Source organism: Oncorhynchus keta, unplaced genomic scaffold (genome assembly GCF_023373465.1).
Source record: "Oncorhynchus keta strain PuntledgeMale-10-30-2019 unplaced genomic scaffold, Oket_V2 Un_contig_4570_pilon_pilon, whole genome shotgun sequence".
In the NCBI taxonomy this organism is placed as follows: domain Eukaryota; kingdom Metazoa; phylum Chordata; class Actinopteri; order Salmoniformes; family Salmonidae; genus Oncorhynchus; species Oncorhynchus keta.
In genome coordinates this window covers 24518-43383 of record NW_026287849.1, presented here as the reverse complement: position 1 = coordinate 43383, position 18866 = coordinate 24518, and the positions used below count along the sequence as shown (strand labels likewise).

The 18866-nt window shown below is 38.5% G+C and overlaps 1 protein-coding gene across 1 annotated transcript; it reads right to left on the bottom strand.

Moving 5' to 3' along the window:
* Positions 1-1356: 1356 nt before the first annotated feature.
* LOC118371347 (B-cell receptor CD22-like) lies at positions 1357-9085 on the bottom strand. Its single transcript, XM_052509436.1, has 13 exons — positions 8962-9085; positions 8699-8776; positions 8116-8460; positions 7734-7952; positions 7225-7581; positions 5700-5918; positions 4670-4996; positions 4105-4359; positions 3232-3495; positions 2923-3019; positions 2772-2826; positions 2422-2657; positions 1357-1865 (listed from the first exon to the last, which is right to left on the bottom strand). The coding sequence occupies exons 2-13, from the start codon at positions 8751-8753 to the stop codon at positions 1784-1786; spliced, it is 2511 nt and encodes an 836-aa protein (XP_052365396.1). The 5' UTR covers positions 8754-8776; positions 8962-9085; the 3' UTR covers positions 1357-1783.
* Positions 9086-18866: the final 9781 nt, after the last annotated feature.

The following is an 18866-nucleotide window of genomic DNA, read 5'->3' as shown; positions in this document are numbered from 1 at the left end:
ATACAAATGAAAATACACAAAATAAAATGTCAAATAACATTTGAAAATATAAAAAAATTGATACAGAATAAACCAACCATGTAAAGATACTGTGTTATTAAGAGTTGTACATGAAGCAGACGTTGTTCAGTGATAAAGCTAGCCAGCTAGAAGGTAACTCTGTTACCTCTGACAATCAAGTGAAGTGACTTCCATAAACTGGCATTTTTGTGCATCACACAGCTGCTCTGGACAAAGTGGATTGTGAACTATATGGTGCGTTGCCGCTGAATTACAGCAGCATTTTTATGATTTGTTTACACTTCACACATTAGTAATGTTGTGATAAAAGTAATAAGAAACATTGCATCAAACAGATTCATTTCCTGAATTTTGAGGCAAAATTGTGATATAAATTTGTCATAAAAACATTTAAACAAATATATATTTTTAAATCTATCAAACTCTATATAAAGTGTATAGAAACGAATTAAATTTATTTGGGGAACAGACAACCAAATGTACTAAAAAATGTTTAAGCTGGTAGCGTGATACCCAAGAAAGACTCGCTGCCAATGGTGCTTTAACAAAGTACTGAGTAAAGGGTCTGTATACTTACGTAATGTGATACTTCCATTTTGTATTTTTAATCCATTTGCATTTTTAATCCATTTGCAAACCTTTCTAAATACCAGTTTTTGCTTTGTCATTATTGGGTTATTGTGTGTAGATTGATGAGGGGAAAAAACAATTTATTCAATTTTAGAATAAGGCTGTAACATAACAAAATGTGGAACAAGTCAAGGGGTCTGAATACTTTCTGAATGCACTGTATATTACTAGATACTATTATAAACCAGGTAGTTAAGGTCCTGGATGCTGATTGGCTGAATAAGCATTTCATTTCACATACAGTATATCAGACAATAGAACACTGGTATGACACAAAAATATTTGTTTACTTTCTATTTATGTTGGTAACCAGTTTAAAATAGCAATAAGGCCCTCGGGCTTGTAGTATATATGGTCAATATACCACGGCTAAGGGCTGTATCAAGGCACTCTGCGTTGTGCAGAACAACAGTCCTTAGCCGTGGTACAGTATATTGGCCAATATACCACACCCCTCTGACCTTATTGCTTAATTATACCACTTAGTTATAATATACGGGTCCAGATATACAAGGTATTCTTGGTTCTGAGTTTGTTGTTTTCAGTTCTTGGTTCTGGGTTTGTTGTTTTCAGTTCTTGGTTGTGGGTTTGTTGTTTTCAGTTCTTGGTTCTGGGTTTGTTGTTTTCAGTTCTTGGTTCTGGGTTTGTTGTTTTCAGTTCTTGGTTCTGGGTTTGTTGTTTTCAGTTCTTGGTTCTGGGTTTGTTGTTTTCAGTTCTTGGTTGTGGGTTTGTTGTTTTCAGTTCTTGGTTCTGGGTTTGTTGTTTTCAGTTCTTGGTTCTGGGTTTGTTGTTTTCAGTTCTTGGTTCTGGGTTTGTTGTTTTCAGTTCTTGGTTCTGGATTTGTCAGGTCTTCTTGGTTGTGGGTTTGTTGTTTTCAGTTCTTGGTTCTGGGTTTGTTGTTTTCAGTTCTTGGTTCTGGGTTTGTTGTTTTCAGTTCTTGGTTCTGGGTTTGTTGTTTTCAGTTCTTGGTTCTGGGTTTGTTGTTTTCAGTTCTTGGTTCTGGGTTTGTTGTTTTCAGTTCTTGGTTCTGGGTTTGTTGTTTTCAGTTCTTGGTTCTGGGTTTGTTGTTTTCAGGTCTTCTTGGTTCTGGGTTTGTTGTGTTCAGGTCTTCTTGGTTCTGGGTTTGTTGTGTTCAGGTCTTCTTGGTTCTGGGTTTGTTGACTGTACTGTAGAGAACAGAGGGATCCTCCTCAGCTGCTTGTTCCACCGTGGACCTGGAGAAAGAAACAGACGTTAAACTGAAATTGAGTCCCAAGTGGCACCCTACCCCCTTTTTGCATGCACTACTTTAGACCAGTTGTGAACCAAATAGGGAATAGGGTGCCATTTGGAATGCAAGCAGAACAGTTACTCAAAACCATCATCACATCACATCACTCCTTCATTATAGACATGTCATAGTAAATGTCTTGAGATGTAAATAGTTGAGTTTGTAGTTTCAGGAAATGCCATTTGGCCTGAAGAATGGCCCTGGAACCTTTTAGACATTAAAACTGCGACTTTTCAAAGTGTTCACTGTCACACCATATTATGCCCCTAGAGTTCACCATAGAGTTCAATGAAATGTCACTTGACATTAAGATTTCTCCTTGAACCCTCAGATAGTGATGGAGGGAGTTATCAGGGGTCAACTGTTTTGCCTATTTTAATGACATCATTGTCCTCTCCTCCAATAAGTAGCAGCATATGAATGGCCTTGATGCTGTCTGTGTGTTCACATGTTCTACATAGTATAGATTCTATGTTGTTGTAATGGCAGAATATGCTCACCAGGTGGCAGCACTGGGGAGGTTGAAATTCACAGCAGCGTACTGGACATCCTCATCCTCTTTCTGGGGCTGAAGCACTTGGACGGTGGAGTACAGAGGCACTTCCTGGTTTTTGGAGTGAGAGACGTGGACGCTGGCGTAGTGAATGTCATCTTGGTCGACGGTGGCCGCTGTCTGTGCTGCAGTAGGGGTGAAGGCCATGCCTGAGATGTTGTCATACACTGGACTAGAGTCTCCCTGATGGAGAGAGAGAACAGACAATATAAATATACCTGGTGACAGACAGCATGAAGAGTGGAAATGTCCCACAAAGCAATAAAAACAATCCTACATCTGTTTCAACAGACACACCTGTCCATTGCCTGTCGTGTGTCTTGTGTCAGAGGTGGTTTTGGAGACCTTCTTCCTGTTTTGTAAATGAATGAGTGAATGAATGAATATATTAATAAAGTAATGAAGATAATAAAGTAAAATCATCTTTAAAATATACATTTTCACTCACCTGAACCACATGAGTCTAGAGAGACATGAAGCCAGTATGACACCCAGAACAACCACTATGAGTCCTACAGCTGCAGTCAGAACTGAGGTCTGTTTCCCTAAAAGATAATATAGATGATATGAGTACAGGTTATTATGAAGTGAAAACGAATATACAGCAAAACAGGACATTAATGTAATACTTGTATGTAGAAGCCTATGTAGAGTTATAAACCAAAGTGTAATGAGGAAAACTAGAAGAAAATCACCTTGAAACATCATTTATTATTGAACATAATCTTGTATTGAAGTATTGAAGATGTAACTTTACCTGCTACAATGATCATCAGAGCTGAAGAGTTCATAGATCCTCTTCCATTCTGGGCCTCACAGTAATATTCTCCTCTGTCCTCAGAGATGATGTTAGTGATGTTGTAACTCTGTCCTGATGCTTTTGGTGAGGTTACGTTCTTCTTGTACCAGGTGTATTTGTCCACAGGTGGGTTGGCATCACTGCTGCAGGTCAGAGTCACTGAACTGCCCTCCACTATTTCACCAGAGGGACTGACTGACACTGAGGTGTTCCATGGACCATCTGGTGTAAAATACATTGTATTTATTTATAGCAACATTTGTGTTTAGTTGAAATAATTTATAAATTATTAATTCAGAGCAAAATAAAATGTGAAACAGAATCACTAAAAATAATGATGACATTGTGGTAATGCACATTCAGGGAAATGGATGAGTCACGATCGTGTGGAGAGACGGACCAAGGCGCAGAATGATTGGAGTTCTACATCTTTATTTTTAGTGAAACTTAAAATAAACCAAGAAACTAACAACGACCGACAGTACTGAGGTGCAACATGAACTCACTCAAAAACAATATCCCACAAAGCAGGTGGGAGAAAGGGCTTCCTAGATATGATCCCCAATTAGAGGCAACGGTGACCAGCTGCCTCTAATTGGGAACCACACAAACCAGCCACATAGAAAATAAATGACTAGAACACCCCCTAGTCACGCTCTGACCTAAACACCATAGAGAACCGAGGGCTCTCTATGGTCAGGGAGTGACAGGATGTTACACACTAAAATATGTATTGATAGATATATTTATGTGTAAAACAATCTATTCTAAATTCAAGTATCAACATTGTCAGTATATCAAACTGGACATTAAAATCCCCAATGTACTTACATGTGACATTGAGAGTCTCTTCAGAAGAGGGGAGATCCTCATGTCCTTCTACAGAACAGGAGTATCTGCCTGTATCCTCACTGCTGACTGAGAAAAGGATATAGACAGGAGAGTAGGTGTTGCTGTTTGGTATAGACTGTCCATTCTTATACCAGCTGAAGGCTGTGATGGGGTCCAGTGTACAGTTGGTTCTACATCTCAGTGTGACTCTCTCTCCCTCTGACACAGATGTAGGATCCATCTCCAACACAACATCTGGAGTTAAAGGAAACACATCATTATTCTCCTCCTATATATGTCCTATTATGTGAAATATGATATATTTTTTCCCTGTTACATAACACTGCAGTGTCTGCATGACTGCCCTTAAATAAGGTCATTTGATATATTTAGACAGGACAGTCAACTCTGTAATCATTTCCACTGTTTTCCAGGAAGTCCTGGGTTCCATAGAATCAATAAAACAGATTAAAACACAACATTCTCATTAGCATACATACAAAACAACACTCACATTACAGCTATCTAGATATGTGTCATAGATGTGAGATGAGTGACAGATTACCTGTGACAGTCAGGGAGACAGGTGAGCCAGAAAACTTTCCTCCAGATGTTATGAATCTGAACCTGAACCCAGCAGAGTCACTCAATCTCAGGTCTGTGATCCTCAGTGTACAGTCACTCTTCTTATCCCCAAGGTACTCTATATGACCCTCATACCCTGGCACTGAGCTCAGATCTTCAGCATCCTTACCAGACCATTTAGTAAACCAGAAAGCTTGTTTGATCTCATGGTAACTGGGATATGTGTAAGAGCAGGATATGTCCACTGTTGACCCCTTCAAGGCACAGATACTCTGATGGGTGTAAGTCACACTCCAACACTTCTTACCTGAAATACAAGACAATATAACAGCTTTATAAAATTCTAAATTACAATATCTACTGTATACACTTATGCTGTTACGTTCCCCAGCAAAAAAACCTCAAATGTAACCAAAACAACAATGGGAATGAATAAAAGAGTCACTGACGAAGACAAGAATGAGACCAGTGGGCTCTGAAAGACACTCATGGGGGAGTCCATTGAAAATGTACTGTCAACAACAACTGGAACAAAAAGACATGAGCGCCCACAACATTTACCCAAGAAGAGGCAAACAAAATAAAACCCCAGTTGTAACACATTCTGACTAACGAGTGACACCAATCAGGGCACCTCACCTCCAAGTATCAATGAAAAAAACAAAACAACAATGTTTAAATCATATGCTGTGAAAGTAACCAGGAAGTGACTATCATTCAGCTTTGTAGTTTTTAAACTTTAGTAGTTATTTTTCATGGGTCTTCAGTGCTCAAAGAAAGAAGTGCAGTGGTGTACAGGCGCAACATGAATAATGAAAGGTATCTGGTAGAAGTAAATTCATCCATTCACTGCATTTTCATGAATTTGATTATATATCTTGAAGCCCATTCAACACTGCGTGGCAAAGCACACGGAACTAAAGCAGAAGTGGACGTCACATTCACAGAAAATTCAATAATGATTGTCTGACAACCTGAAACAAATGTTGTATGTAAAAGTCCACACTTACACTCTGCTGGAGAGAGGAGATCCTCATGGTCTTTTACAGCACAGGAGTAACTGTCTGCATCACTAAAGTAGTCTGAGTACAGTCTGGAAGTGTCCTCCTTTACTTTGTGTCCGTTCTTGTACCAGATGTAGGTGGGGTTGTCAGTCAGAGTACAGGTGGTGATACAGGTCAGTGTCCTCTTCCCTGCCTCTGTGGCAGGAGTCACCTTCACCTGCAGGTCTGAATACAGAGTCAATGACAATAACATAATTAAACCAATAGTGTATTATGGATAAAATGTATAGTTAAACATCTAATAGAAATGTATGTATAAACATGATCCTGTATGTAGAAACATGATCCTGTATGTAGAAACATGATCCTGTATGTAGAAACATGATCCTGTATGTAGAAACATGATCCAGTGTGTATAAACATGATCCTGTATGTAGAAACATGATCCTGTATGTAGAAACATGATCCAGTATGTAGAAACATGATCCTGTATGTAGAAACATGATCCTGTATGTAGAAACATGATCCAGTGTGTATAAACATGATCCTGTATGTAGAAACATGATCCTGTATGTAGAAACATGATCCTGTATGTAGAAACATGATCCTGTATGTATAAACATGATCCAGTGTGTATAAACATGATCCAGTGTGTATAAACATGATCCTGTATGTAGAAACATGATCCTGTATGTATAAACATGATCCTGTATGTAGAAACATGATCCTGTATGTATAAACATGATCCAGTGTGTATAAACATGATCCTGTATGTAGAAACATGATCCTGTATGTAGAAACATGATCCAGTGTGTAGAAACATGATCCAGTATGTAGAAACATGATATGTAGAAACATGATCCTGTATGTATAAACATGATCCTGTATGTATAAACATCATCCAGTGTGTATAAACATGATCCTGTATGTATAAACATGATCCAGTATGTATAAACATGATCCAGTATGTAGAAACATGATCCAGTATGTAGAAACATGATCCTGTATGTAGAAACATGATCCAGTATGTAGAAACATGATCCAGTATGTAGAAACATGATCCTGTATGTATAAACATGATCCTGTATGTATAAACATGATCCAGTGTGTATAAACATGATCCTGTATGTATAAACATGATCCAGTATGTATAAACATGATCCAGTATGTATAAACATGATCCTGTATGTATAAACATGATCCAGTATGTATAAACATGATCCTGTATGTATAAACATGATCCAGTATGTATAAACATGATCCAGTGTGTATAAACATGATCCTGTATGTATAAACATGATCCAGTGTGTATAAACATGATCCTGTATGTATAAACATGATCCAGTATGTATAAACATGATCCAGTATGTATAAACATGATCCTGTATGTATAAACATGATCCAGTATGTATAAACATGATCCTGTATGTAGAAACATGATCCAGTATGTAGAAACATGATCCAGTATGTATAAACATGATCCTGTATGTATAAACATGATCCAGTGTGTATAAACATGATCCAGTGTTACCTGTGACAGTCAGAGTTGTTCCAGGGAAACTGTGTCCCCATCTTGATATCTGTGTGTTGAATATGAACTTGTACTCAGCAGAGTCCTCCTCTCTCAGATCTGTGATTCTCAGGGTGGAGTGACCTCTCTCCTTTTCTCCAACATACTCCACACGACCTGCATACCCTGGGTCTGTGGTTAGGTCCTCAGGGATCAACTCATTCCTCCAGCTGTCACTCTGTTTAGGACTAAACCAGAGTGATGATGTTATGTTATGAAGACTGAAATAAGTACAGGATATGTCCACTGTTGACCCCTTCAAGACACAGATTGTCCTCTTGGTGTAAGTCACTGTGTTGCAGTCCTGACCCTGGACACCTAAAACATAATGGAATCACATGAGTACATTATACTGTATTTTCAGTTATTTTCATAAAAGCCCCATCAAATTATACAGTGAGACCAAAAGGACGTAGTACAAATATTCTGTATACTTGCTGTATTAGCTTCCATATTAGATTCCCACTCACACACTGCAGGAGAGTGGAGATCCTCATGGCCTTTTACAGCACAGGAGTAGCTGTCTTCATAGTTACTGGAGACTGGGTCTTTGTACTGGGGGGAGGTGCTCTCATCTAGATGTTGTCCGTTCTTGTACCAGATGTAGGTGGGGTTGTCAGTCAGAGTACAGGTGGTGATACAGGTCAGTGTCTTATCCTGATGTCCACCAGTCACCTTCACCTGAAGACCTGGAGAAAAAACAATATCACTGTAAATCCCTTTATCACTGACTTATCACTCTAATACAAAGATGGAAGAAATCCTATGTTATACAGACATAAACAAAAACCAAGACATTTTTCCTGAACTAAATGGAATTCAACAGTTTAACTATATTGAATGTAACTGTACCTGTGACAGACAGAGTGACTCCAGGACTTCCAGAATATTTCCCTCCTTCCTGATCTGTTAGTAATCTGAACTTGTACGTTGCTGAGTCTCTCTCTCTCAGGTCTGTGATTTTCAGGGTACAGTCTTTCTTCTTATCCCCATGATACTCCAGACGACCTGCATACTCTGGGTCCTGACCTAGATCTTCAGGTTCTATACCAGCCTCCATTTTAGTGAACCAGAGTGTTGTTGTGACTTTACCTCTGGGATATGTGTAAGAGCAGAACAGATCCACTGATGACCCCTTCAAGGTACAGATACTCTGAGTGGTGTATGTAACACTCCAGCCATCCTGACCCAGTACCACTGCAACACAGTTAGACATCACAATGGTATCAGAATTAGAGCAAGGTATTCTGGCTCACACTGAGGTATGGGTTTGTCCACACTTTGTTGCCATATTGGAAACCACAGATAATCATCACTCAGTGAGGTGTGAAACATAACTATTTAAAGTGAAGTGGAGATGCCTAACAGAACACAAGCAAATGTAATACACATGTCTGTAGATTGACGAACATATAACTTATGAATGAGATCATACCTGTCACAGACCAGAGAAAGACCACCAACACACTTCCTGCTGTTCTCAAGGACATTGTTGCATCTCCCACCCTGCAGTCTTAGAAACATAACACACACACTGCAGTATTACAATGTTTGTCTGCATGTCTATTTTACCCTGGTTAATCATCTCATCACTATGTAGATCAACACTCCTACACTGAGACACTTTATGAATACTGGCCCTGATGTAACAACCAAAACACAGCTCAAAACATAACAAGGAGTAAAATGATACATTACCCTCAAGTATATGACTTATGACTAAAAACAAATAACCAAAAACTATATTTCAAGATATTGTCAAGAGTACTTCCAGAGTGAAGGGGAGAGGTCTTGTACAGTGAGTCAACTGACTGGTAGTGAGTGGGAACTGCTAGTAAATGTGTGTTCTGTGGTTGATACATATTTATAGTAGTCAGAACACAAGTAGCTGATGCAGAACAGTCCTTTCCTTCCTCTTTAAGACATTAACATGCATGACGATGTCACGCTCTGACTTTAGATATCTCTGTATTCTTTATGTTAGGTTAGGTCAGGGTGTAACTAGGGTGGGTATGTTAGTTTTTGTATTGTCTGGGGGGTTTTGTATGTCTAGGGTTTTTTATATGTCCAGGGGTTTTGGTAGGTCTAGGTTTATGTAGGTCTATGGTGGCCTGAATTGGTTCCCAATTAGAGGCAGCTGTTTATCGTTGTCTCTGATTGGGGATCATATTTAGGTTGCCATTTTCCCTTTTGGTTTTGTGGGTGCTTGTTCTATGTTTGGTTGCCTGTCTGTGCTATCCATATTAGGGTCATGGTTTATTTTGTTCAGTGTTCTTTCTTAATAAAAGAATGAATGCATACAACGCTGCACCTTGGTCCCCCGCTGCACCTCGGTCTCCTCCTTACGACGGACATGACAGACGATCAGACCAGTTTATAATATCTTAATGTCCCTCTGAGTTCTACTTGGAACAGGTCAAAGTTCCATTTACATTTGGTCAGTTCCATGATGTCATTCATTCTATTCTAAAAAACACATTCAATTTACTCTCCTCATCAGCTGCTTCTAAGTGGTACAGAAGTTTCCAGTGTTCTAGACTAGAGCTCCCCTACTGGCATCTCAACATTACTGCACCATCCTAATAATAATGACCTCAATAATGTTGGGCTAAGAACAACATTACAAACTGGAAAGGAATCAGATAGAATGGTGAAACACAACACTGGCTACTTGACTAAGTCACTTCTGTAGCTCAGTTGGTAGAGCATGGCGCTTGTAACGCCAGGGTAGTGGGTTCGATTCCCGGGACCACCCATACGTAGAATGTATGCACACATGACTGTAAGTCGCTTTGGATAAAAGCGTCTGCTAAATGGCATATATACATAGAAGCACACAAACACTGATGTCTGTAGTACAACATGCCTCTATCATATTATGTTACACTGTTGACCCTTGTGTACAGTACTGGTAGTATCATTAGTTAGCAGAGGAATCAGTATCATCATCACCATAGTCTGCTGTATTGACTGCTGCTGTCCATATACTGTATAGTCTAATGTAGCCTGTTATCCATATATAGTCTAATGTAGCCTGTTATCCATATATAGTCTAATGTAGCCTGTTATCCATCAATAGTCTAATGTAGCCTGTTGTCATGAATATGATGTCAGTTCGGTTGTCATCTGAGACATTCTCATCAATGATAAGATGACATAAACTCTACAGTGGAAAGTCTACACATCAGAGTTATCAGATTCACATGGAATTGTTGTTCAATTTAAATGTTTGAATATGAAACTATTCGTGATGGGATGAAATGTGATTTTATTTTCTAAAATGTCAGATTTGGGTTTTCATTAGTGAATTAGGCCCGACTCAGTGGCCCACCCACTTGAAGCGACATAGGTTGTAAACTATGAAACACACCCCTTTTCTCCCTCCACAATATAAGCCTTTGACGAAAATGTAACCTCCTGTTCCAAGTACGTGAGGTCTGCAGCCTCTGCGTTAAAAGGACGAACATGTCAACTACAGAACTAAGCCTACCTCAGCGTGAGCTTTGGTTGCGAACTCTTATTCACTGCAGAAGTGATACCTCCTAGCCGTTGAGTTCGCAACCGCATCTGCAAACGAGGGTTAGGAAGGAACAGACAGAGTATCTCGTCTATCACACAATGATGTTACTACAACATATGCAATTGACCACCAGAGACATTCTTCAAAGGACAAAGGACTCGGTTTGGCAACACGGCCTTCCTTCTACCACCAACCTACCGAAGCACAGCTCAGAGTAAATATTTATTGCAGTTTCCTTTTCCAAATGGGCGATAATTTAGAATGCACAAGATACTATATTTACGATAGCACAGCTTCTACCTTTGTCCCTCAGTCTTCCCGCTCTTTCACTCAAACCCAGCCCTTTTCTTTTGTGTAACCAGCTGTCATATCTGTTCCGCCCGCTAGGGAGGTTTTCCTTCATGACGTCATTTGTAATCAAGGTATGATTCATTATGTGTATATGTAATTCTGTGTGATTCGTTAGGTATTTCGTAAATAAATAATTAAACCCAATTTTGTATTGCTGATTCAACTTGTTAGCCAGGGTTCGTGAAATTTACAACTTTCAGATGAGACTGAATTAAGATGACAATTATTATTGACTGCTATTGATGTAAAATATTACTAGGTCTTTAAGAGTTTATTCAGAAGATAACAGCTCTATACAGTGGGGCAAAAAGTATTTAGTCAGCCACCAATTGTGCAAGTTCTCCCACTTAAAAAGATGAGAGGCCTGTAATTTTCATCATAGGTACACTTCAACTATGAGAGACAAAATTAGGAAAAAAAATCCACAAAATCACATTGTAGAATTTTTAATGAATTTATTTGCAAATTATGGTGGAAAATAAGTATTTGGTCACCTACAAACAAGCAAGATTTCTGGCTCTCACAGACCTGTAACTTCTTCTTTAAGAAGCTCCTCTGTCCTCCACTCGTTACCTGTATTAATGGCACCTGTTTGAACATTTACATTTACATTACATTTAAGTCATTTAGCAGACGCTCTTATCCAGAGCGACTTACAAATTGGTGCATTCACCTTATGAACTTGTTATCCGTATAAAAGACACCTGTCCACAACCTCAAACTGTCACACTCCAAACTCCACTATGGTCAAGACCAAAGAGCTGTCAAAGGACACCAGAAACAAAATTGTAGACCTGCACCAGGCTGGGAAGACTGAATCTGCAATAGGTAAGCAGCTTGATTTGAAGAAATCAAATGTGGGAGCAATTATTAGGAAATGGATGTCACGCCCTGGTCGAAGTATTTTGTGTTTATCTTCATGTATTGGGTCAGGCCAGGGTGTGGCATGGGGTTTTTGTATTGTGGTGTGTTTTGTCTTGGGTTTTGGTGTGTATGTATTGGGATTGTAGCTAGTGGGGTGATCTAGCAAAGTCTATGGCTGTCTGGAGTGGTTCTCAATCAGAGGCAGGTGTTTATCGTTGTCTCTGATTGGGAACCATATTTAGGCAGCCATATTCTTTGAGTTTGTCGTGGGTGATTGTCCTTAGAGTCCTTGTAACTGTCTAGTGTTAGTTTGCACCAGTTTAGGCTGTTTCGGTTTTCATTACGTTTATTGTTTTTGTATTGATTCGTGTTTACTTTGTTTTTATTAAACATGAATCTCAATAGCCACGGCGCATTTTGGTCCGACTCTCTTTGCCATACAGAAAACCGTTACAATGGACGACATATAAGACCACTGATAATCTCCCTCGATCTGGGGCTCCACGCAAGATCTCACCCCGTGGGGTCAAAATGATCACAAGACCGGTGAGCAAAAATCTCAGAACCACATGGTGGGTCCTAGGGAATGACCTGCAGAGAGCTGGGACCAAAGTAACAACGCCTACCATCAGTAACACACTACGCCGCCGGGGACTCAAATCCTGCAGTGCCAGACGTGTCCCCCTGCTTAAGCCAGTACATGTCCAGGCCCGTCTGAAGTTTGCTAGAGAGCATTTGGATGATCCAGAAGAAGATGGGGAGAATGTCATATGGTCAGATGAAACCAAAATAGAACTCTTTGGTAAAAACTCAACTCGTCGTGTTTGGAGGACAAAGAATGCTGAGTTGCATCCAAAGAACACCATACCTACTGTGAAGCATGGGGGTGGAAACATCATGGTTTGGGGCTGTTTTTCTGCAAAGGGACCAGGACGACTGATCCGTGTAAAGGAAAGAATGAATGGGGCCATGTATTGTGAGAATTTGAGTGAAACCTGAAATTGAAAATGAAATGTGGCTGGGTCTTTCAGCATGACAATGATCCCAAACACACCGCACGGGCAACGAAGGAGTGGCTTCGTAAGAAGCATTTCAAGGTCCTGGAGTGGCCTAGGCAGTCTCCAGATCTCAACCCCATAGAAAATCTTTGGAGGGATTTGATTGTCCGTGTTGCCCTGCAACAGCCCCAAAACATCACTGCTCTAGAGGAGATCTGCATGGAGGAATGGGCCAAAATACCAGCAACAGTGTGTGAAAACCTTGTGAAGACTTACAGAAAACGTTTGACCTCTGTCATTGCCAATAAAGGGTATATAACAAAGTATTGAGATAAACTTTTGTTATTGACCAAATACTTATTTTGCACCATAATTTGCAAATAAATTCATAAAAAATCCTACAATGTGATTTTCTGGATTTCTTTCCTCATTTTGTCTGTCATAGTTGAAGTGTACCTATGATGATACTTTTTTGCTCCACTGTAAATATTATTTTGTGGTGCCCGACTAAGATTACAGTCTAATGTAGCCTGTAATCCATATATAGCTTAATGTAGACAGTTATCATTATATAGTCTAATGTAGACAGTTATCATGATATAGTCTAATGTAGCCTGTTATCCATATATAGTCTAATGTAGCCTGTTATCCATATATAGTCTAATGTAGCCTGTTATCCATATATAGTCTAATGTAGCCTGTTATCCATATATAGTCTAATGTAGCCTGTTATCCATATATATTCTAATGTAGACAGTTATCATTATATAGTCTAATGTAGCCTGTTATCCATATATAGGCTAGTGTAGCCTGTCATCATTATATAGTCTAATGTAGCCTTGTTACGGGATTCCTCCTGGGATGGAGAGGCGGACCAAAATGCAGCATGGTTATAATTCATGGTTCTTTAATAATGAAACTATACATGAATAAACTACAAAACAATAAACGTGAAAAAACCGAAACAGCCCTATCTGGTGCAACAAACACAAAGACAGGAAACAATCACCCACAAAACCCAACACCAAACAGGCGACCTAAATATGGTTCCCAATCAGAGACAATGACTAACACCTGCCTCTGATTGAGAACCATATCAGGCCAAACACAGAAACAGACAAACTAGACACACAACATAGAATCAAATCAAATCAAATGTAAAGCCCTTCGTACATCAGCTGATATCTCAAAGTGCTGTACAGAAACCCATCCTAAAACCCCAAACAGCAAGCAATGCAGGTGTAGAAGCAGGACCTGAGTCTTGGAGGACCTGAGCCCTTGGACCATGCCCCAGGACTACCTGACATGATGACTCCTTGCTGTCCCCAGTCCACCTGGCCGTGCTGCTGCTCCAGTTTCAACTGTTCTGCCTTATTATTATTTGACCGTACTGGTCATTCATTGCTTGCTGTTTGGGGTTTTAGGCTGGGTTTTTGGACAGCACTTTGAGAAATCAGCTGATGTAGGAAGGGCTATATAAATACATTTGATTTGTTTTGAAGCACGGTGGCTAGGAAAAACTCACTAGAAAGGCCAAAACCTAGGGAGAAACCTAGAGAGGAACCAGGCTATGTGGGGTGGCCAGTCCTCTTCTGGCTGTGCCGGGTGGAGATTAAAACAGAACATGGCCAAGATGTTCAAATGTTCATAAATGACCAGCATGGTCGAATAATAATAAGGCAGAACAGTTGATGCCCACTCAGATCACACCCTGGCCAACCAAAACATAGAAACATACAAAGCAAACTATGGTCAGGTTGTGACAAGCCTGTTATCCATATATAGTCTAATGTAGCCTGTTATCCATATATAGTCTAATGTAGCCTGTTATGCATATATAGTCTAATGTAGCCTGTTATCCATATATAGTCTAATGTAGCCTGTTATCCATATATAGTCTAATGTAGCCTGTTATCCATATATAGTCTAATGTAGCCTGTTAAGCATATATAGTCTAATGTAGCCTGTTATCCATATATAGTCTAATGTAGCCTGTTATCCATATATAGTCTAATGTAGCCTGTTAAGCATATATAGTCTAATGTAGCCTGTTATCCATATATAGTATAATGTAGCCTGTTATCCATATATAGTCTAATGTAGCCTGTTATCCATATATAGTCTAATGTAGCCTGTTATCCATATATATTCTAATGTAGCCTGTTATCCATATATTCTAATGTAGCCTGTTATACATATATAGTATAATGTAGCCTGTTATCCATATATAGTCTAATGTAGCCTGTTATCCATATATTCTAATGTAGCCTGTTATCCATATATAGTCTAATGTAGCCTGTTATCCATATATAGTCTAATGTAGCCTGTTATCCATATATTCTAATGTAGCCTGTTATCCATATATAGTCTAATGTAGCATGTTATCCATATATAGTCTAATGTAGCCTGTTATCCATATATAGTCTAATGTAGCCTGTTATCCATATATAGTCTAATGTAGCCTGTTATCCATATATAGTCTAATGTAGCCTGTTATCCATATATAGTCTAATGTAGCCTGTTATCCATATATAGTATAATGTAGCCTGTTATCCATATATAGTCTAATGTAGCCTGTTATCCATATATTCTAATGTAGCCTGTTATCCATATATAGTCTAATGTAGCATGTTATCCATATATAGTCTAATGTAGCCTGTTATCCATATATTCTAATGTAGCCTGTTATACATATATAGTATAATGTAGCCTGTTATCCATATATAGTCTAATGTAGCCTGTTATCCATATATTCTAATGTAGCCTGTTATCCATATATAGTCTAATGTAGCCTGTTATCCATATATAGTCTAATGTAGCCTGTTATCCATATATTCTAATGTAGCCTGTTATCCATATATAGTCTAATGTAGCATGTTATCCATATATAGTCTAATGTAGCCTGTTATCCATATATAGTCTAATGTAGCCTGTTATCCATATATAGTATAATGTAGCCTGTTATCCATATATAGTCTATCCATGTCTAATGTAGCCTGTTATCCATATATAGTCTAATGTAGCCTGTTATCCATATATAGTCTAATGTAGCCTGTTATCCATATATAGTCTAATGTAGCCTGTTATCCATATATAGTCTAATGTAGCCTGTTATCCATATATAGTATAATGTAGCCTGTTATCCATATATAGTCTAATGTAGCCTGTTATCCATATATAGTCTAATGTAGCCTGTTATCCATATAGTCTAATGTAGCCTGTTATCCATATATAGTCTAATGTAGCCTGTTATCCATATATAGTCTAGCCTGTTATCCATATATAGTCTAATGTAGCCTGTTATCCATATATAGTCTAATGTAGCCTGTTATCCATATATAGTCTAATGTAGCCTGTTATCCATATATAGTCTAATGTAGTAATGTAGCCTGTTATCCATATATAGTCTAATGTAGCCTGTTATCCATATATAGTCTAATGTAGCCTGTTATCCATATATAGTCTAATGTAGCCTGTTATCCATATATAGTCTAATGTAGCCTGTTATCCATATATAGTCTAATGTAGCCTGTTATCCATATATAGTCTAATGTAGCCTGTTATCCATATATAGTCTAATGTAGCCTGTTATCCATATATAGTCTAATGTAGCCTGTTATCCATATATAGTCTAATGTAGCTATCCATATATAGTCTAATGTAGCCTGTTATCCATCCATATAGTCTAATGTAGCCTGTTATCCATTATAGTCTAGTGTAGCCTGTTATCCATATATAGTCTAATGTAGCCTGTTATCCATATATAGTCTAATGTAGCCTGTTATCCATATATAGTCTAATGTAGCCTGTTATCCATATATAGTCTAATGTAGCCTGTTATCCATGTTATCCATATATAGTCTAATGTAGCCTGTTATCCATATATAGTCTAATGTAGCCTGTTATCCATATATAGTCTAATGTAGCCTGTTATCCATATATAGTCTAATGTAGCCTGTTATCCATATATAGTCTAATGTAGCCTGTTATCCATATATAGTCTAATGTAGCCTGTTATCCATATATAGTCTAATGTAGCCTGTTATCCATATATAGTATAATGTAGCCTGTTATCCATATATAGTCTAATGTAGCCTGTTATCCATATATAGTCTAATGTAGCCTGTTATCCATATATAGTCTAATGTAGCCTGTTATCCATATATAGTCTAATGTAGCCTGTTATCCATATATAGTCTAATGTAGCCTGTTATCCATAATGTATATCCATAGTCTAATGTAGCCTGTTATCCATATATAGTCTAATAATGTAGCCTGTTATCCATATATAGTCTAATGTAGTCTGTTATCCATATATAGTCTAGTGTAGCTGTTATCCATATATAGTCTAATGTATGTAACATGCTGTCCAGATACTGTAAAGTGCATATAAAGTGCTTATCATGTCCATATAAAGAAACATTTGCATATTATAACTACTAACTAGTAAATTAATAGGATTTCCGTGTAAAGAACTTATGGTTCAGGAGGCCTGTCTATCTAGGACAGGAAGGTAAAACAGGAATGTGATGCTGAGTGTTCTCTACCAACAAAACCACATCCCACTATCACTGTGTCTCATGTTAATACTACTCCTAAACACAACCCACCATCACTGTGTCTCATGTTAATACTACTCCTAAACACAACCCACCATCACTGTGTCTCATGTTAATACTACTCCTAAACACAACCCACCATCACTGTGTCTCATGTTAATACTACTCCTAAACACAACCCACCATCACTGTGTCTCATGTTAATACTACTCCTAAACACAACCCACCATCACTGTGTCTCATGTTAATACTACTCCTAAACACAACCCACCATCACTGTGTCTCATGTTAATACTACTCCTAAACACAACCCACCATCACTGTGTCTCATGTTAATACTACTCCTAAACACAACCCACCATCACTGTGTCTCATGTTAATACTACTCCTAAACACAACCCACCATCACTGTGTCTCATGTTAATACTACTCCTAAACACAACCCACCATCACTGTCTCATGTTAATACTACTCCTAAACACAACCCTCCATCACTGTGTCTCATGTTAATACTACTCCTAAACACAACCCACCATCACTGTGTCTCATGTTAATACTACTCCTAAACACAACCCACCATCACTGTGTCTCATGGGTTAATACTACTCCTAAACACAACCCACCATCACTGTGTCTCATGTTAATATTACTCCTAAACACAACCCACCATCAATGTGTCTCATGTTAATACTACTCCTAAACACAACCCACCATCACTGTGTCTCATGTTAATACTACTCCTAAACACAACCCACCATCACTGTGTCTCATGTTAATACTACTCCTAAACACAACCCACCATCACTGTCTCATGTTAATACTACTCCTAAACACAACCCACCATCACTGTGTCTCATGTTAATACTACTCCTAAACACAACCCACCATCACTGTGTCTCATGTTAATACTAATCCTAAAGCTCTTATGAAGTATCCAGTCAATCACACTTACTCCTACTTTCACTCTTACAATAAGTCTCCCGAACAATATATTGCTCTGAGGCCTCAAAATAGCATGCACAAGTCTTATACTTGAAACCACGTCATTAAACTCACCGAAGACGAAGAAGAGTAAATTAACTACTTTAAAACGGAGACAGTCCTCAATGGCGCTGCCCGTGCTGTTTTTCTGCACTTAAAAATGCATGTAAAATATTAACCCAAAATACATGAAACACATGCAAATATCTTACGCATAGATTCACATGCAAAGCATAATTCACACTCACATTTTCTATGTAGGTCTACATTATGTATGTCTAGGCTAACAGAGAAACAGACTGTATGTAGGTCTACATTATGTATGTCTAG

Bases quoted from the DNA above. Each gene is read 5' to 3' on its own strand.
- LOC118371347 (XM_052509436.1), bottom strand. From the start codon at position 8,753: ATGTCCTTGAGAACAGCAGGAAGTGTGTTGGTGGTCTTTCTCTGGTCT. The intron at 7,953-8,115 runs GTACAGTTACAT...TTTTTTCTCCAG, and splicing joins AGTCACTCTGTCTGTCACAG to GTCTTCAGGTGAAGGTGACT. The intron at 4,997-5,699 runs GTAAGTGTGGAC...CTTGTATTTCAG, and splicing joins TCTCCTCTCTCCAGCAGAGT to GTAAGAAGTGTTGGAGTGTG.